This window comes from Salmo salar, chromosome 06, assembly GCF_965601325.2.
Source record: "Salmo salar chromosome 06, fSalSal1, whole genome shotgun sequence".
Taxonomy (NCBI): domain Eukaryota; kingdom Metazoa; phylum Chordata; class Actinopteri; order Salmoniformes; family Salmonidae; genus Salmo; species Salmo salar.
Window position 1 is genome coordinate 44,819,607 of NC_138296.1, and position 20,993 is coordinate 44,840,599.

The following is a 20,993-nucleotide window of genomic DNA, read 5'->3' on the forward strand; positions in this document are numbered from 1 at the left end:
CCCTATACTTAGACAAGGACTCTGGAAGTCCATTGTCACACTATCCTACCCTGCAAAATGAAGTGTAGAGGTTCTTTCACAAAAGAAAGAGATGTGTTGGAGGAAAATGCAATGCATGAAATGTTGTACTTGTAATGTATTTGAGATTTAAAAAGGCTTCTGAAGTTAGTAATTTCCACCAAAAAAGTCAGACTTGATTTTCCCTTACGAAAAACGTATCAAAACATTTAACAATGTCCATTATATTATAATCCACATAGTAAATCACATTTCCAGTTGCTGTGGGATTATTTTCCTGCTGTAGCGAACTGGCTCAATTTAAGATCCTACATCTGTCGAGCGGAAGTGAGTGAGAACAATGGAGTGTGAGCAAAGAGGACATGATGCTGGTACTAAAGAGTAAAGTGGCTAGACGAGGGAGAATGAGAGCAGAGACAGTTACTCGCACAACACCAGAGTTTCATTCAGGGTTAAAGATTTTTTTATTGAGGCATGGGTTCTTCCAGTGATATTAACTAAGGCTATATCCCGCACACACACTAAAACATACACTTACTGTGCAGAGCCTTGTTTCCCAGAGCCTTCATCTTGATAGATCATCGTTAGAACGTTCTAAACGATGTGTCTTTAGTAGCCGAGGTGTTTTCCCAGATCCTTCGTTAGTAACGTGACTCTTAAAAACCTTTGCAGACCACTCGTGCCCAAAGTGCCCTTCTGCGTCACTTTATTCACAGATCTCTGCTAAACACAGCCTGAACATCTTGATTCTATCTGTCTGACTGTGACTGCTGATAACTTCAAAACGAAGTTGACTACAAATACAAAGTTAACAAAGTATTTGTTACAAACAAGTCAAGGATACAATTATGTTTCAAATGAAAACGGAGATGACTGCTTTAAAAGATACATAGGGTACATGGCCTATTTAGGCTATTTCAATCATATTGAAATGCATTTAATGTTCAATCAATTGAGTTCTATTTTGCTACTAGGCTACTATCTGTAATTTTTTGCCTCAATGTGTTTCATGATGTGTGACAACACTTGCGCAATGATGGACCCACTCTGTGAGTTAGTGCATTATTATTGGGCATAGTAAGCCAACTCAATAGCCTATTTGCAGCCATACTGTAGGTGGTAATATCTCATAGGAAGTGATCCATCGTCAGGATTGTGGGATAATTCTAATTCTAATGTTAAGGTAAGATTTGAATGGAGAAAGCTGATTTGAGAGTGCTGCTTTTCTTTTGATCCAACCAGTATCGACACATGGTCTAATGACGCGAACGTTATGCCTCTCTACATGCTTGTTTGGGAAACACTTTTAAAGGGTGACTGCACTTCCTAATTTGGCCTTGTTCTGGATTTGGTTCATTAGCAAATGCTAGCGGCCATGACTGAATTCAAACGTGAGTTGGTTTTGGGGTGTGGTTTAATGTGGGTGTCTTGTGTGTTCGCAGGTGGAAATAGTTAGCCAAATTATTTAGCCAATTAGCTTCAGCTAATCGGGGCAAAGGTGGTTTGACTTTGGATAGCCTATCTCTGGGGATAGTTAGGGAAATCAATAAATTACACAATGTAAATGGGACAATATTTTCATGTTGCATATTATTTTGTTGTCTCAGTAGCTCTTTCATGCAGTCAAATGACCTAGTGGCCTCATGAGTGGAATGTTATTCATATTTTTCATATTTTCATAATTAATCAACATTATTTTTTTTAAACTTCAGAAAAACTTGTGTTTCTATGTCAAAAAGTTTTGTTATATTTCAGTATTCTGTGATGTATATAACGTGTAATATTGGGATGCAAACTCAAAATGGAATACATTTCAACTCTATATCTGACATGGTACAGGTGTCTTCTTTTTTTAAGCCCATAACCAAGTGTGTGAGGTGTCTACTTTTGTTTCAAAGTAGATTTGTTTAAGACTACCAAGAAACACTCTGTGTGACCCTGAGTTAGCCCACTGCAGTAAAAGGTTAAATGCTTACAATATTTGCATATTTATTTTTACAATTGGTTTGAGGTTTTTAAGTCATAGAAATTTGGAGATATTAACGTTTTAAAATATTGTCCCAATATTGTGTAATTTACTAATGGTCCCTAACTTGCCCCATAGGGATATTGAATGTCAAACCAAATTGACTATGGGCATTATGATCGGGTCGCGTGCAGTGTCGCTTTGAATAGATGATTACTTGTGTGCTGCCAGCTTTGGGCATGTGGGCAGGATAAATAAAATAAAAACACAGAAAACTGTAACTGTACCCTTCATTCCGTGACATGCTATTTATGACCAAAATTACAGAGGCAGTATCTCTTTAAAAAGTTGGTTCGTAAATAACGACGCATCTGGTAAAATCGTCGTAATGCTTAAGTTACATCGCAACTGGGAAACGAGGCCAGGGCCTGTACACAGAAATGCTACATGAAGAGCGAAGCAAACAGGGTCCACAAAGGGTGACAGACTCTAAGTCTACATGAACACACCGGAAATGTACATCTTATGTGAAAATTCGACTATACTGTGGTCTTGTTAGCTCCTGGTCTGGGACTGTGAGGACCAGAGAAGTCCTCACTATACATAGGAACACATGGACCCAATGGAAGGAAAAAACAATATTCATCACAGTCTGTGAAACGTCATCCATCCACACACACACACAGAGGATATAGACTCAAAGATGATCATATTTTCATGCACAATGTGAGGAACAAAACATTAAATAATGGGTGCGTTCGTAAATTCGCTCTGCCTATCTACACTGATTTCAGAGCACTCTTGTCTGAGTGTGCCAGAGCATAAGTAATGAATTTACGAACACGCAACACCCGTTGAATATGGCCGGCGTCAGTAAACGTCGGCAAAGAAAGCATAATTAAATTGTTGCAGGCAGCACAGTTACAGTCACCAACGCTCTAGATAACATGAAAACAGCCTAACCAGCTCTGCTAGGGTGAGTAAACTGGTCAGAGTGAGGTGTTCTCTCATTTGTGTCTGTAAGTAGCTAGCAGGTTAGCCAAAGTTAGCCAGTTAGCTTGGGTGCTTGACTGTCGTTGTGGGGTCTGAACGCTTGGATCAACCCTCCTCCTCGGCCGGAGCGTCCCGCGTGAGCTCCGAGAGCGAAACCCTCTGAATTTACGAATGCCCAGAGCTCACTCTGGCACTCCAGATTGAATTTACGAACGCACCCAATATATTCATCATCGTACTTCTTTTACACTTCAGATGACTTAATGTATACACTGTACTCTTATATTACAGGAAGAGGGAGGGGACATGTTATTGGTCGTTAATGCCAACAGTGTGAAAGCTACGTGCTGCAACTCAGCAAGTAGATAGATATCTGTCTAAATCAATAAATAATCAGTACATTATGGAAACATTGAAATATAACCCATTATCTTATCATTAAACATGCTTACATCAACATGTACAATACAGCAGTCCAGCTACTCCTCCCACTACTAGCAGAGACAGAGGGAAAGAGAGAGAGAGAGCGAGAGACAGAGGGAAAGAGAGAGCGCGAGAGAGAGGGAAAGAGAGAGAGAGACAGAGGGAAAGAGAGAGCGAGACAGAGGGAAAGAGAGAGAGAGAGAGACAGAGGGAAAGAGAGAGAGAGACAGAGGGAAAGAGAGAGAGAGACAGAGGGAAAGAGAGAGAGAGACAGAGGGAAAGAGAGAGAGAGAGAGACAGAGGGAAAGAGAGCGAGAGACAGAGGGAAAGAGAGAACGAGAGACAGAGGGAAAGAGAGAGAGAGACAGAGGGAAAGAGAGAGCGAGAGACAGAGGGAAAGAGAGAGAGAGAGAGAGTGAGACTGACATTTGATCAATGTTGAATTGGTCAGCCATAGACAAAGAAACCTGCATACAGACACATTGATTTATGATGGTTCAACACCCGGGTCAACCCCTTTTGTCTACATCCCTCCATATCCCTCGCTCCCTGTCCCTCAGACCAGTGGGACCATGTCCGGTTGTCACACTTACAAGGTCTGTTCATCTTGTGGTTTTCCAGCCGACTGGCTCTTGGCTGTTGTTTGTTTACCAGCGGTGAACCAAACAGACAAGCCTAAAGACATGAAAACACTTCCCAAGTCTTCCACGGCTCCTCAGTGACCGTCTGCTAAATTGGCCAGAAAATTGAAACAAATTTAGAGCAGTTAAAAAAAAGTGTTGTTGTTGCTCCATTTGTTTCTTTTTTTAACAATGGCTCTATTCATAGATGTTTTCTACAGTCTAGGCTATTCAAACACTACTGAGAGAGAGAACAAAAGACATTGAAGTATTTATGAAAGTATTCACCGCCCCAATCTAATTTAATCTCTTGTATTTTTCATAAATAGGACATAGAAAAACACATTTTCTGAAGTGTGTGATTGACCTGCACAATAGAATGACGTGGCGTACATCCATGACCTTTTCGAACCTGCCAAGTGCGAGGTCAAATGTCAGTGAGTCAGCCAGTGAGTCAGGATCTGAGAGAGTGTGTGTCGAAATAGACCTAGTTTGTCCTGTCCTCTGCTGGCTGTCTGGTCTGACCAGGGTGTACTCTGCCCAGTGTCACCCACCCACCTGCCCGTCCATCCGTCCTTGCAGAGCAGTTCTGTGCCAGTGTAAATTAAGCTGAAGTCAAATCCCAGCCAAGGGACCAATGTGATAGCTGAGAAAGATGGAGAGAGAGAGAGAGAGAGAGAGAGAGAGAGAGAGAGAGAGAGAGAGAGAGAGAGAGAGAGTGAGAGAGTGTGGACCAAAGGAAAGGGTGAGAGTAAATGCAAACACTTACAACCATTACCAGTATCTTGAACATCTCACTGACACCGACATTGAAACAAGTACATCCTTCAGCATGCAATTATCTCCTTCACGGTCACCTCTTAAATGAATTACTGTGATCATAGTAGGCGTCCATCTGTGATGCTGCCACCAGGAGTGTCACACTTGTTCTAGTTCATCAGAGAAAGAACAAATGTTTTCTTCCATGCAGTGTCCAGGAACATTACCCCCACACACAACACAAATACATCCTCCTGACGAAGGTAACGTACTCTAATACTAGGTTCTGTTTGCTCCTAGCAGAACTCGGCTAGGTGTGCGGGCACGGCTCCCATACTCCCTTAAAGACCTTCATTTGAAAACACTACAGTTGACCAATGACAGACGAAAGGGCGTAGACGTCGGCTACCGAACTTCAACTTGCCCCAATAAAAAAATTGTGTGAGCGAACAGACAAAAAAAAAACCTGCCGAACACCAAAATGAACAAAAAACGGCACACATTTTAGTCATTATATATGCGCGAAACGGCGCGCCACGTTTCGACTGTATAGTGTGCGACGGCCTTAATCCTGCATTCTTCAGCCTCTTGATATCCAGCCATAGAGGACAGTGAAAAAGAACTGGTCAAATCACACACAGAGAGACCAGACTCACCAGACAGAAAATAGTCTCAAAGTTCCTTCCTTCCTGAGGGAAGTTACTGGAGTCCACAGCAGCCAGTCCTTCAGTCCTAAAATGGTGTGGACTAAAGACAAACCCAGTTCACTAATAGACTAAGGTACATTACAGCAGGAAAACATGGGGCATTGGGGGCTTAGATAATCCTCCACAACACCTAGGCCAACCCACTGTGGAAGGGAAGCCAACCCTTTCAAGTCCGGGTTGTCAGCTACATTGGGGTGGAGGAGACAAGGCCAGCAAGGATAAGGCTGGGGCATCCTCCATATCACCTGGAATTCACAAGCTGAACTGTCCCTGCTCCCCACTCAGTTTAGTAGGGTGGTGGGCCTCACGATGGTGGTGTTGGCGGACCCCCGGACTGGCTGGTCCTCCTCAGGCCTTAAAGGGGTGTGTGGGGAGGTTACAGGGTGCTGGTAAGAGAGAGAGAGAGAGACGGGGGCTGGTGTTGAGACAGAGGTTAGATCTCCTCAATGGATTTAGCAGGGACCAGTCCTCTCTTCTTCCCACTGCTCAGCTTCAGGAAACCCTCACTGTCCTCACTCTTCCCCACACAGATCTGACAGAGAGGGAGAGAGGAGAGAGAGAGAGACAGGGGAGAGAGAGAGACAGGGGAGAGAGAGAGACAGGGGAGAGAGAGAGACAGGGGAGAGAGAGAGACAGGGGAGAGAGAGAGACAGGGGAGAGAGAGAGACAGGGGAGAGAGAGAGAGAGAGGGGAGAGAGAGAGAGAGGGGAGAGAGAGCGAGAGAGACAGGGGAGAGAGAGAGACAGGGGAGAGAGAGAGACAGGGGAGAGAGAGAGGGGAGAAAGAGAGAGAGAGGGGAGAAAGAGAGAGAGAGGGGAGAAAGAGAGAGAGAGGGGAGAGTGAGCGAGAGAGACAGGGGAGAGAGAGAGACAGGGGAGAGAGAGAGACAGGGGAGAGAGAGAGGGGAGAAAGAGAGCGAGAGGGGAGAGAGAGAGAGAGAGAGAGAGAGAGAGAGAGAGAGAGAGCGAGTAGGAGGTAAAAAAAGACAAGGGTGTTTAGGAAGGTTCAAATAGAAAGGCAGTGGAAGCAGACAAGAAATAGATCGTTTTGGCACAACTACAGGGCAAAGGAAGAAAGACGAGACAAAATGAGTGTCTCACCTGATCCTCCTTCACTGGCATGTGGCCCATCCCTCGGCTGGCAGGGACAGGCTGGGTGACCCTCCACACCCTCTCCCCTGGGCGCACCCTCTGGACGAAGTTAGCAGGGAAGAAGCCCACCTTGTCTCCACACTTTCCCTGCCCCACAGATGACACGTAGAGTAAATATGACATATATTCAAATAAATACAAATAAATACTCATTACCGAGCCAATAAAGCAACCCTAGTTGAATTCATTATGTTTCCCTCTTAAAGTGATTTTCTGAGGAAATTATGTTTCTATTTCTGACTGCCTGGATGTTTAGGAGAGGCCAACAATATGGCAGGTGATATAGTTCATATTCACACGCCTAACTAACTAACTAACGCACTCACTCACTCACGCAAACACACACACACGCACACACACACACACACACACACACACACACACACACACACACACACACACACACACACACACACACACACACACACACACACACACACACACACACACACACACATTTACAGTGGTGGAGATTATTCATTGCCCACCTTCCACCACTCTTCATTAGAATCATCAGTGACCAGCACCCGATCACCAGGCCTGAGAGAGAGAAAGAAAGACAGAGAGGAGGATAAGGGAAGGGGGTGGGGGGGGGGTTAGGAGGGAAGAGGGGAGAGAAAAAGCAGGGAGGGAGAGAGCACATGAAAGCCAGCATTGAAGAAAAGTGAAGAGAACCATACCGGGAGAGTGTGTCCATGATTTCAAACAAATGTGACCACAGAGTACAGGGACTATAGACTGAGTGAGTACTGTACTCGGTGGTGTATCTTTGCACACAGCATGCTACCCTCCCGTGACTCAGAGGTGGCGGCTGGTGTCCTAGCGGTTAAGCGCGTCGGCCCGTAAACCGATGGGTCAATTGGTTCGATTCCCCGAGCCGACTAGCACGGTGTCTGACAAACAGTGACTCTGTCTTTCTCCCTCTCTACCTTTCTCTCACTCACAGACGCACATACCCGTGCAAACACACGCACACAATTTACACATACATAATAGCTCACAACTCACAGACCCTCACCCCCCCCCAAAAGAAAAACACACGCAGACATGCATGTACAACATAGATCTGGCACAACGACCGTATAAGCGCGTAACAGACAGTTATGGCTGAAGGCCGACATGAAAATAAAATAACCTCTTAAAGAAAAAACATTATGATGAATTCTTTTTTTGTGGCGCGAACAGCTGACTGGAGACGGGGCGGCCGGGCAGCGGTGCGGTCGAGTCCATATCTGCGGTAACATGGACTCTTAACAACGCAATGAGACTTTGTTTCTCCTTGCTGAAACAAGCACGGTGTTGTAGCAAGCGAGTCTTCAGTTGCCTAGGCTGTTTGATACTGTGACAGAATAACTTCCATGGTAATGTAGAATGTCCATTCAAATGATGTTGACTGATGTGGCTCATGCAATATAATGTCTTTTTTGTACTGTCAGTTGAGTTGAATCAACAAAGCACAGCACATATTGATGGGCACACTTCCTGCTTTTACATCCTGCTTTTACTTCCACCCATTATGCCACCATTGACTTGAATGGGGACGCCCATTCTATTAATTATATTTCTATGGCAGCACATGGAGTCGGGAGCGGAGCAGAGGAAAGGAGAAAATGTGTATATATATTTTTCCCAGGCTATTTGAACAGGTATTACAGTGACCGCGGTCATTTGGCTGGCCTATTACCATCATCCAAACTTCCATGACCGTCACAGCCCTATGCACAAGCACACAGCACCTAAAAACACATAAACATGAATCAGACTCATGTACACAGACTATCCAGTATCCACTGTCCTATATACAGAGCTAGTGTACTGTCCCCATTACACTAATTCTCTCTATGGAGTCCCTTGGGTGTCTGCTCTGCTCTCCCTGCTGCCCTATTTGATCGTCCTGGCCTGTCACACACACACACACACACACACACACACACACACACACACACACACACACACACACACACACACACACACACACACACACACACACACACACACACACACACACACACACACACACACACACACACACACACACACACACACACACACACACACACACACACACCCGTGAGACACCAGGTGGCTGTGAACCATCCCCATGGTGATGCACCTCTTTATTACCTGCTCCCACAGCTCTCTTCTCTCCCTAACACACATCCTGACCTTTATACTCTTCTATCTTTCCTTCCTCCTCCTCTTCCTCTCACTCCCTTCTACCCTCTCTCTGTTCTGCTGGCATTGTTTGCTTCTCTTTTGTCTCTCCCTTCCCCCACCCCCCTGTTTTTTCCTCTCCCTCTGTGTCTATGTCTGTTTCAAGCTGTTCTCTCGATCTAGTCCCTCCATATTTCTCCTCATCCTTTCATCTCTAATTCATTTTCTTTTCGGTGTCTTTATCATTCAGCTCACCCCCCCCCCCCCCCCCAAAAAAAAAGCGGACTGTGTGTATGCGTGGGCGGTAATTGTCGTTGTGTTTGATAATTAGCAGGCTGCACCTCCTTAAGGGTTCCTTCACATTGTCCCTTCTACAGATGGTACGGACGTTTGAATCTGGAAGAAATGACAGCTGCAGTAAAATACTGGGACGTACACACATACAGGCCCCATTCAATCACTCACTCTAGTCCGAGGTCGTGGTGCTCCTGAGGCAGGAACTTGTAGAGCGCTACATACGTGTGGATCGAGTGAACCTCAATACGCTTGGGAACCTGGATGGACACGGACAGGGAGAAGGAATACAGATGGAAAACGTTTTAGTTAAATATAGTGTCTCTGAACATAAGGTCAGCTAGCAGGAAAAGGACTGTGTGTGTGTGTGTGTACCTTCACGCTGGTTTCCTCTACAGGCTCCTGGAACTGCTCGCTGTCCCCACCCTCTGGTTCAGCCTTCTCGTTTTCACACTGAGGCAGGTCTGACAGACAAGGAGATGGGTCACTCAACCTGAACGATCAGGTCAGACAGCAAGCAAGGATGTACATGCTCAAGATACACACACACACAAATACATTAGGGCACACACACGCAAACAGACACACACACACACACACACACACACACACACACACACACACACACACACACACACACACACACACACACACACACACACACACACACACACACACACACTCGTGTTCTTACCCCCTGTCTCCTGTGGCATCTCCTCCTCCATGCTATACTGCCTCTGCTCCCCCTCCTCTCCTCCTTCCCCTCCGTCACCCTAAGAAACAGAGAAAAGAAATGGAGAAAAGAGGCATTTAAGACAACAAATCATAGAGGAAAAGATGGAACAGAGTGAGAGAGGACAAACTCGGGACACATCGAGACACTAAATGTGTTTCTGTAGTTCTCTATGTCATAAACCTTTCCCGCCAACCAGTAATCCCAGCAATTCTCCCTCCTTAAACTAGCATTCTTAGATACAGTATATCTCTATGACTCAGAGACTGAGAATCTGTTCTCAGTCAACTTACCTGGTAAAATCATTTATTTTTTAACAGCCTTCCTGTTGTACAGAAACACAACAGGACAAGAGAAATAGGCTCACGTGAAGGTGAAGGAACATGTGAAGATTGAATACAGGGTCACACGAAGGTGAAGGAACATGTGAAGATTGAATACAGGGTCACACGAAGGTGAAGACACCATCTATAGAGTCACTAATTAACAGGCTGTGTGTCCCCATGGTACAGGTGGCGACGTCATACCTGGCTGTGCGTGGGCGACTCGGACACGCTCCCAAAACTGGAGCGGCTCATCTGTGCCAGGGATGTCCCATAGCGCAGGGCTGCGTAAATAGGGTCCACCCCACGCCCCCGGCCTGCCCCTGAAAACACACACAGATATTTAAACCTTTACAGGGACACACGCACAGACACGCACACGTGCAAGAAGACACACACGCGCGCGCGCACACACACACACACACACACTCACACACACAATCTTGTAGAAGCAGCATCACAGATTGGGATCATGTATAACTGCCATCATAACTACCATTAAGGGAGACCCAGCCCAGAGCTCTAAATATAGCTGTAATGACACAGTCCCAGACAGACAGTGACCTGCTGAAGATCTGACAGAGGGCACCAGTAAAGTCCAAGGCTCTTTACATGTTTGCACATTGTATTTTCAGGAAGTGCATTGTTGTTTCAGTGTTCGGTGAGATGAAAGTCAAGCATTAGTGGTAGAAGCTGTATTGAGTTGGTGTGCTTTCAGAGTTTCAGTCAGAGTGACAATCAGTTGGGTCTGGTTCTCTATTCCAGGTAGAGCTCCATCAATTTAAACCTAGATTTAACTAAACTCGACTAAACCTAGATTTAACTAAAACTGAACCAGCCATTTCCCTGCTCGACAGTCACTGTAATGGCAGCCAGATGGGCTGTCCTGTATTACCTGATGTGTGTAATGACAGGTGATAATCCCAGCCTGCCCTGGCTCAGACCCAATGTGAGTCCCAAACAGCACCCTATTCCCTTTAAAGTGCACTACTTTTGACAGGGCCAAGGGGATAGGGTTCCATTTTGGAACACAAGCCCAGAGGTCAAAGCGACAGACCTGGGGTTATGGTGGTGGGAGGGAGGGGGCAGGTTAACGGGAACACTGATGGATGGAAGGAGGAAGGAAACAGGGAAGAAGGAAAGGACAGCAGGTGGAATGAGAGCTGACCCTTATTCACAAGGATCTATTCTATAGGTTGAAAGACATGAATCCCGTCCACTTCCTCGCAGGGCTAGGATACGACACACACATGCAGATGGACACGTGGAGAATACACCCGTGTCTTCATGCACGACACCCCACACATGGCTGCAGATACACAAATACACACACACACACACACACACACACACACACACACACACACACACACACACACACACACACACACACACACACACACACACTTTCTTCACTGGGCATGTTCACCTTGGGTGGGCTGCACCTCCTTGACGACAGCCAGTTGTTCGTTGACCAGCATGGGAGAGCTGAAGTTTCGCTTGAAGGCCCCGACCCCAGACTAACACACACAGAGGAGGGAGAATAATATGGATTTTCTGTTTACATTCATTCATTTTTATAGCCAGTGGTAGTGGGGTTTTATTCAGCTCATTTCTAGAATTACATTACAGTAACTGAAGTAGAGAAAGAGAGAGGACGAGATAGGGCGGACTTAGCAGCAACAGTCTGACCAACAGTTGCCAAAAGTCAATACATGAGTATCTTGCGAGAAGTAAGATTTCTAACATCACTGTGTTTTCTCTGGCTTCATTGTAAATCAATTAAACCTGCTGCCGGGGGTCTCGACACGCGCAACTATGTGCACACTCATCACACACATAATGAAACACTCACACAAGCACATAGCCTACGTACACTTTCACAACTGCACACAGAACACACAAACAATTTCACACTGAATTAGGCACGGGGACTGTTTCAATGGAGATATTGATTTCCATGTGCGCTGACATTGAGATGAGCTATCAGCACTGTTATAATACAGGGGCAGAGTAACAGGGATGAATGGTGTTCCTTTGTTCCTTCCAAAGATATTCTGGCTCATCGTAGATAATCCTATCACTCTCTTACCCCCCTCCCTCCCTCTCTTCCCTCCCTCCCTCTCTTCCCTCCCTCCCTCCCCCTCTCTCTCTCCCTCCCTCCGTCCCTCCCTCCCTCCCTCTCCCCCTCCCTCCCTCCATCACACACTCCCTCCCTCCCCCTCCCCCTCTCTCTCCCTCCCTCTCCCTCTCCCCCTCCCTCCCTCCCTCCATCACACACTCCCTCTCAACTTCTCAGTACAGTATTTTTTTCTACATCCAACAGCTCCTGAGTTTCTCAGGGAATCTCAAACAACGTTTTTCAGGGACCCTGACTTCCCCTGCATACCAATGGCATCTATCTGGCGTCCTTGAAGGGATCCAGAGAGATCCTGTGTGGTTTGAAACAGATAGGGAATATTTAGACAGAGTTCCGACAGGGGAGCTTCTGCCTTCTACCAGAGGGACCACTCTGACCACTGATTAACGGGCCGGTTTCAACAGCATCAGCAGTATCTGTGCACGCACAGCTGTACACAAATGCATACGCACGCGCATACACGCGCATACACACCCAAACACTGCTGCATACTCACTGCCCATTCCATATGTGTCCCCATACGGTTAGCACTTTTTCACTGCATACATGGACAGGACCTTGAGAAGCACTTATTCAGCCTTGGGGCCAGTACTGCAGGGGTTGCAGGGGGAGTGTTGTGTGTGTCCAGATCTGTAGACCAGGGCAGGGGACATACCTTTCCATTGCAGGGCTGCTGGGACAATTCTGAGGTGCACCACAGGTGAGCACCCATCTTACAGGTTTTACACCGAAGACCCTGTTTAGAGTTACCTACAGACAGACAGACAGACAGACAGACAGACAGACAGACAGAGAGAGAGAGAGAGAGAGAGAGAGAGAGAGAGAGAGAGAGAGAGAGAGAGAGAGAGAGAGAGAGAGAGAGAGAGAGAGAGAGAGAGAGAGGAGAGAGAGGAAGAGAGGGAGAGAGAGACAGAGAGAGAGAGGAGAGGGTTAAGAGAGAGAGGAGACAGAGAGAGGGGGGTGAGAGAGAGAGAGAGAGAGAGAGAGAGAGAGAGAGAGAGAGAGAGAGAGAGAGAGAGAGAGCAAAAAGAGAGGAGGGGGGGTTGAGGGAGAGAGGGAGAGAGAGACAGAATGTAGTAATAAATACGGTTGGCATGTGATCAGAGCAGGTTCCTGTTTGATGTAAATCTCATCTCAGTCATCCAGAGAGGGTTGATCAAGCACTGCCCTACTTCTATTGTGCTGGCACTGCCTGCTGAACTAAGCAGCGCATCATCAACGGTCCCTCTCAGAACGTGGAGAGACTGACAACCAGCTGGAGGCATTTGGGTTCGATTTGGTTTTTAGTCACACCAATTCTCATCAAGCATTATCTTAGGAACAAGCCTAGTTAGAGTGGAGAAATGTTCTTTGTCCTTTTTCTTGACATAATTAGTTTTGTTTTTCTTTGATATGTTGGCGAGTGAGAAGATAATCCCTGTCATTCAGCTACATTGTTTTGACTCATCCAAACTATTTATTTCCAATTCAAGGTTTACTTATTTACCGTGCCAAAAATATTGTTTAGAAGGATTTAGTCTAGAGCCCTATGATTACCAATCCATGACAAAGACGTGGAAACACAAACCAAAAAATACATGAACTGAACTGAATCTTCTATTTGCTCAAGCTCAGTTCTGTTACAAACTAGGAAAGGGAGGAGAGACTGGGAGAGAGATGAGAGACTAGGAGAGAGAGAGGAGACTGGGAGAGAGAGAGGAGAGACTGGGAGAGAGAGGAGAAACTGGGAGAGAGAGGAGAGACTAGGAGAGAGAGAGGAGATAGGAGAGACTTGGAGGGAGAGAGGAGAGACTAGGAGAGAGAGAGGAGAGACTGGGAGAGAGAGGAGAGACTGGGAGAGAGGGGCGAGACTGGGAGAGAGAGGAGAGACTGGGAGAGAGATGAGAGACTGGGAGAGAGAGAGGAGAGACTGGGAGAGAGAGGAGAGACTGGGAGAGAGAGAAGAGAGACTGGGAGAGAGGGGAGAGACTGGGAGAGAGAGAGGAGAGATTGGGAGTGAGAAGAGAAAATGGAGAGAGAAGAGAAACTGGGAGATATGAGAGAGACTGGGAGAGAGGAGAGAGACGGAGAGAGGAGAGAGACTGGGAGAGAGGAGAGAGGCTGGGAGAGAGAGGAGAGAGACTGGGAGAGAGAGAGAGGAGAAACTGGGAGAGAGGGGAGAGACTGGGAGAGAGGGGAGAGACTGGGAGAGAGGAGAGAGATGGAGAGAGGGGAGAGACTGGGAGAGAGAAGAAAACTGGGAGAGAGGAGACAGGGAGAGAGAGGAGAAACTGGAAGTGAGAGAAGAAACTGGGAGTGACAGGAGAGACTGTGAGTGACAGAGAGAGACTGGGAGTGACAGAGAGAGAGGAGAGACTGGGAGAGAGGGGGGTGACTGGGAGAGAGAGAGGAGAAACTGGGAGAGAGGGGGGTGACTGGGAGAGAGAGGAGAAACTGGGAGAGAGAGGGGAGAGACTGATATAGACTGGGAGAGAGAGGAGAGACGGGAAGAGAGAGGAGAGACGGGAAGAGAGATGAGAAACTGGAAGAGAGGAGAGACTAGGAGAGAGAGAGGAGAGACTGGGAGAGAGAGGAGAGACTGGGAGAGAGGGGCGAGACTGGGAGAGAGAGGAGAGACTGGGAGAGAGGGGCGAGACTGGGAGAGAGAGGAGAGACTGGGAGAGAGAGGAGAGACGGGAGAAAGAGAGGACAGAAAGATTGGGAGAGCGAAAGAGACTGGGAGAGAGAGACAGAGAGACTGGGAGAGAGAGAGAAGAGACTGGAGAGAGAGACAGAGAGACAGAGAGACTGGGAGAGAGAGAGAAGAGACTGGGAGAGAGAGACAGAGAGACAGAGAGACTGGGAGAGAGAGAGAAGAGACTGGGAGAGAGAGAGAAGAGACTGTGAAAGAGAGAGAGAGAGAGAGAAGAGACTGGGAGAGAGAGACAGAGAGACTGGGAGAGAGAGAGAAGAGACTGGGAGAGAGAGAGAGAGAGAGAGAGAGAGAGAGAGAGAGAGAGAGAAGAGACTGGGAGCGATGAGGCGGGCTACAGGACAGCTGGATCAGCTGGTGGGGTGAAGAAAAAAACGACAATGTAAGCAAAACACAAGCAAAAACAAAGAGGAAGACATCTTCTGCAATCAATCATGGCGACAGGAAGTAGATTTAGCAAAGAGGAAAAGAGTATGAGAATGTTAAGGGACCTGTACACAAGCAGCAGCATATCAAATCAAGGACACGTGAACACGCTAACTAGACTTGCCCTCAGCTTCTCAATCCAATCAAACTGTACGCTTTATGTCCGAAAACCAAGAATACAACCACGAGAGGAGTGCAATACCATTTCTGTGGTGCCTCTGCTATTCTCCTGCTTAAATTCCAATTATAGTCCACCTAATGTTTGCTTCACTGTTATCAATATTACATTGTTATTGCTATTGAATAGGAACAAATTATTCCGGTCATTAGGTACCTAGTCAAGTGCTGCCTTTGAAGTCTGTTCACTTAATAGTCAAGTGGATTGTAGTATAATGGATAGTGGCTGTGACCTAATAAAGTAAGAATACTGACCAGCTAGAAAAACAAGATCAAGCAACCAGGATAAATGGCTGAATGAAGCAACTAATTCTACATAGACACTGAGGCCTAATCAGGCTGGTAGTGTCGAGAGGCCTGGGGGTAAAGTAGGCACCTTACCCACGATCAGGTGCTTGCAGAGCTGGCAGTGGGTGGGCTTGCGGAACATGTGCTCCTGGAAGCAGTGGGTCACCTGCGTCAGGTGGGGCGGGGGCGGGGCCTTGGAAGACAGCGAGGGGGAGGAGCTTAGAGACGGGGAGTGGGAGCAGAGGGAGGGGTTGGGGCTGAGTGACGGAGAGAGGGAGGGTGAGCGTTCACTGGCGAGGGGAGAGCCAGGGGGCGGGGAGGGGGGTGGCGGGTCGGTGATGAAGTCCGGGGGGAGACGGGCGTCACTGTAGGACCTCTGGAAGAAGTTCTCCACACTCTTACTGCGCATCAGGGTCTTAAAGGAGAGGGAGCGTTTCAGACGCTGGAGCTGCAGGGAGGGAGAGAGGAGAGAGGAGAGCATGAGAACATTCACAACAGGTATCAACACGTCAGGGTATTTAATGGGTACAATAACAGGTACCAGTTGTTCCCCGAGAGGATGAACAAGCAATTTTCCATTGCCAATTCGTTTCCATAGAACATGTAGTTCCATAAACAAGCGATGCTGACTTACCATTTCATGAAAAAAACGACAGCACAAAAAGACGTTAGCACTCAGATCCATTTAGTTGGGTTTCATTTAAGGTTGCTAGCCGTAACCCACTGGGCATGGACGTCAATTCAAAGTCATTTCAAAGTCATTTTGTTGAAATGACGGGGAAACAACGTTGACTCAACCAGTGTGTGTCCAGTGGGAAGGCTTTACGTTGAGGTTTGGATGTGTAAATAACATTTGCCTGGTTCAGCGGGAGAAAGGCTGATGAAAAGGACCGAGCCAGTTTACCCAGCAGCCTTATCACCAGCTATCAGCAGCCAATCTCCTGGCTCCTTATCTGATTCAGTACCTTTATCAAACCAAATCAAACTTTATTTGTCACATGCGCCGAATACAACAAGTGTAGACTTTACCGTGAAATGCTTACTTACAAGCCCTTAACCAACAGTGCAGTTAAGAAGAGTTAAAAAATATTTACCAAGTAGGCTAAAATAACACAATAAGAATAACAATAATGAGGCTATATACAGGGGGCACCGGTACCGAGTCAATGTGCAGGGGTACCGGTTAGTTGAGGGCCTATTGATGATGTCATCACACCAGTCTACCTCTGGCCCATTGTCAGTGCGAGTGCTGGGCTTAAATGGTAAACATACACACACATCACACACACCTACTGTATACATGCAATGCACACATTCACACACATACACACACATACTTTCACACATACTGGGGTCAAGCTACCAGGCGGTGTCAGAGGAAGGCCCTAAAAATTGTCAAAGACTCCAGCCACCCTAGCCATAGACTGTTCTCTCTGCTACCGCACGGCAAGCGGTACCGGAGCGCCAAGTCTAGGTCCAAGAGGCTTCTAAACAGCTTCTACCCCCAAGCCATAAGACTCCTGAACAGCTAATCAAATATTTTACTCTGCTGCTACTCTCTGTTATTATCTATGCATAGCCACTTTAATAACTCTACATACATGTACATATTACCTCAATTACCTCAACACCAGTGCCCCTGCACATTGACTCTGTACCGGTACCCCCTGTATATAGCCTCCACATTGACTCTGTACCGGTACCCGCTGTATATAGCCTCCACATTGACTCTGTACCGGTACCCCCTGTATATAGCCTCCACATTGACTCTGTACCGGTACCCCCTGTATATAGCCTCCACATTGACTCTGTACCGGTACCCCCTGTATATAGCCTCCACATTGACTCTGTACCGGTACCCCCCTGTATATAGCCTCCACATTGACTCTGTACCGGTACCCCCTGTATATAGTCTCCACATTGACTCTGTACTGGTACCCCCTGTATGTAGCCTCCACATTGACTCTGTACCGGTACCCCCTGTATATAGCCTCCACATTGACTCTGTACCGGTACCCCCTGTATATAGCCTCCACATTGACTCTGTACCGGTACCCCCTGTATATAGCCTCCACATTGACTCTGTACCGGTACCCCCCTGTATATAGCCTCCACATTGACTCTGTACCGGTACCCCCCTGTATATAGCCTCCACATTGACTCTGTACCGGTACCCCCTGTATATAGCCTCCACATTGACTCTGTACCGGTACCCCCCTGTATATAGCCTCCACATTGACTCTGTACCGGTACCCCCTGTATATAGCCTCCACATTGACTCTGTACCGGTACCCCCCTGTATATAGCCTCCACATTGACTCTGTACCGGTACCCCCTGTATATAGCCTCCACATTGACTCTGTACCGGTACCCCCCTGTATATAGCCTCCACATTGACTCTGTACCGGTACCCCCCTGTATATAGCCTCCACATTGACTCTGTACCGGTACCCCCCCTGTATATAGCCTCCACATTGACTCTGTACCGGTACCCCCTGTATATAGCCTCGCTATTGTTATTTACTGCTGCTCTTTAACTATTTGTTACTTTTATTTCTTTTTTTTAGGTATTTTTCTTAAAACTGCATTGTTGGTTAAAGGCTTGTAAGTAAGCACTTCACTGTAAGGTGCATGTGACAAATAACATTTGATCTGATTTGACATATACACACACACACACACACACACACACACACACACACACACACACACACACACACACACACACACACACACACACACACACACACACACACACACACACACACACACACACCACACACACACACACACACACAGCATCCTTACCCCACGTATTGTACATGACGTGACTATCATTGGTTCCTTATCAGCTCTACTGACCGAGCTGTTCCTGAATGACTGATTAATGAACACGTGTCAGAGCCATCACTCCTGTATCCTGTCTCTCCAACCTGCATTGATTACCTAAATAAATACATGTCCCTCAACTGACTGATGCTCTCCCCAGGCGCAGGTCGACATTTATTGTTATGAATCTTGCTCTGGAGGCAGAACGGAACCTTTTTTGCTAGATGGGCCAGCTGCAAAGTCAAAATTGGCTATTATCTTAAAAATGTATGAAAAAAAATATGTGTGTTTTTTTTTACTTTTAATTTAAGGTTAGGGTAAGGCATTAAGATTAGCAGTGTGGTTAAGTTTAGATTTAGGTTTAAAACCAGATTTAATGACTTTTGTTGTGCCAGCTAGTGACCACTGCAGTGCTGCTTCCAGGGCAAGATTGATGACAATAAATGCCAACCTGCTCCTCAGGCCAGAGATATTGATGATCAGACATCATGTGGAGTTGGGTGTTATGGATGGTGCTGTGGTGAAGTGTCTGTCCCAGAGACACCATAGAGGTGAAAGGAGGAAGAGGAGCTAGCAGAGAGAGAAGGGCGTTGTCCTCTCCTCTGTCTGAAACTAAAAGAACAGACCAGGGTAGGCAGACACACCGTTGATCCACCACAGACACAGCTCCCTGCACTGCACGTACACACACACACACGTACACACTCTCTCTCTCTGTCCGTCTGTCTGCTGCTAGCGGAGGCTTACGCCTCTGTTTCTCAGGGAATAGGAGATGAAGACTGTTCGTCCAAGAGAGCGTGTGAGTCAGAAAGACAGATAGCTACCCAGTGTCCCTGTGTAAGTGTTAATGAGCACAGAAGTGTTGTGTGCGTGCACGCGGGTGCTTGCTTGTGTCGAGTGTGTGTTTCTCCCCGTGTCAAATCATTTGATTACAGTTGCTCATCTGAGCCTATGACGATTGGGAATTGAAGTGGAGAGGCGGTTTGGTTTGACACACCTGTCAGTGCGGCGCTCCCTACGTAGCTACCATAAGGTGCGGTGCAGCGCGTCAGCCGTTTGTCCAGAGCATGTTAAGTCAGAGGAAAGAAGCCTTAGTGTCATAGTAACAGAATCTAGATTCTATTTCTATGGTCGGTCGTAGCCTGCCGCCCGCGCCGTGCTAGAACACATGTCTCAATTAAAGCGTGTCTAATCAAGCCTCTGTGATGATCTTCCCAAATAGCACTCTATTCCCTTTCTAGCGCATATGGGCCGTGGTCAAAAGCAGTTCACTATAGATAGAATGGGATAGGGAAACCCTCGTTAAACTCTATTTTAGTTGAGACGGCCACAGCTTATTATCTGAGGTAACGCCAACATTAACCTAGAGTACTGCCAATTGGCTTCATGCATAGTAATCCACAGGGCTCTAGTTCATAATGCTCTAGTTCATAATGCCATAGTAATCCACAGGGCTCCAGTTCATAATGCTCTAGTTCATAATGCCATAGTAATCCACAGGGCTCTAGTTCATAATGCTCTAGTTCATAATGCCATAGTAATCCACAGGGCTCCAGTTCATAATGCTCTAGTTCATAATGCCATAGTAATCCACAGGGCTCTAGTTCATAATGCTCTAGTTCATAATGCCATAGTAATCCACAGGGCTCTAGTTGATAATGACTGTTTGATGTCATTTACCTGTGTATTATGTCCTTTGCATACAATACCTTAGGTGACCTAGCAACTGTACAAATCCAACCCATACATATTGGCATACATATTTAAAAATATATATATTTCACCTTTATTTAACCAGGTAGTCTAGTTGAGAACAAGTTCTCATTTACAACTGCGACCTGGCCAAGATAAAGCAAAGCAGTTCGACACATACAACAACACAGAGTTACACATGGAGTAAAACAAACATACAGTCAATAATACAGTAGAAAAATAAGTCTATATACAATGTGAGCAAATGAGGTGAGATAAGGGAGGTAAAGGCAATAAATAGGCCATGGTGGCGAAGTAAATACAATATAGCAATTAAAACACTGGAATGGTAGATTTGACAGTAGATGAGTGTGCAAAGTAGAAATACTGGGGTGCAAAGGAGCAAAATAAATAAATAAATACAGTAGGGGAAGAGGGAGTTGTTTGGGCTATTTATAGATGGGCTATGCACAGGTGCAGTGATCTGTGAGCTGCTCTGACATATGTGTGAACTAGTCGCTTAACTGCCATATTCAATGCCTATCCCCTGCAATTTCATGATAATACTGCCAGAAAGTCTAGGGAATACCAGCCTCTATACGCCCTGT

At 46.5% G+C, this 20,993-nt stretch overlaps 1 protein-coding gene across 1 annotated transcript; it reads right to left on the bottom strand.

Annotated features, from left to right (window-relative positions):
- Positions 1–458: 458 nt before the first annotated feature.
- On the bottom strand, positions 459–16,308 carry LOC106607273 (SH3 and cysteine-rich domain-containing protein 2). The gene is made up of 10 exons (XM_045720595.2): positions 15,958–16,308; positions 12,937–13,031; positions 11,571–11,661; positions 10,346–10,464; positions 9,780–9,858; positions 9,461–9,549; positions 9,257–9,345; positions 7,126–7,177; positions 6,587–6,724; positions 459–6,018 (listed from the first exon to the last, which is right to left on the bottom strand). The coding sequence occupies exons 1-10, from the start codon at positions 16,271–16,273 to the stop codon at positions 5,920–5,922; spliced, it is 1,167 nt and encodes a 388-aa protein (XP_045576551.1). The 5' UTR covers positions 16,274–16,308; the 3' UTR covers positions 459–5,919.
- Between the last annotated feature and the right edge of the window lie 4,685 nt (positions 16,309–20,993).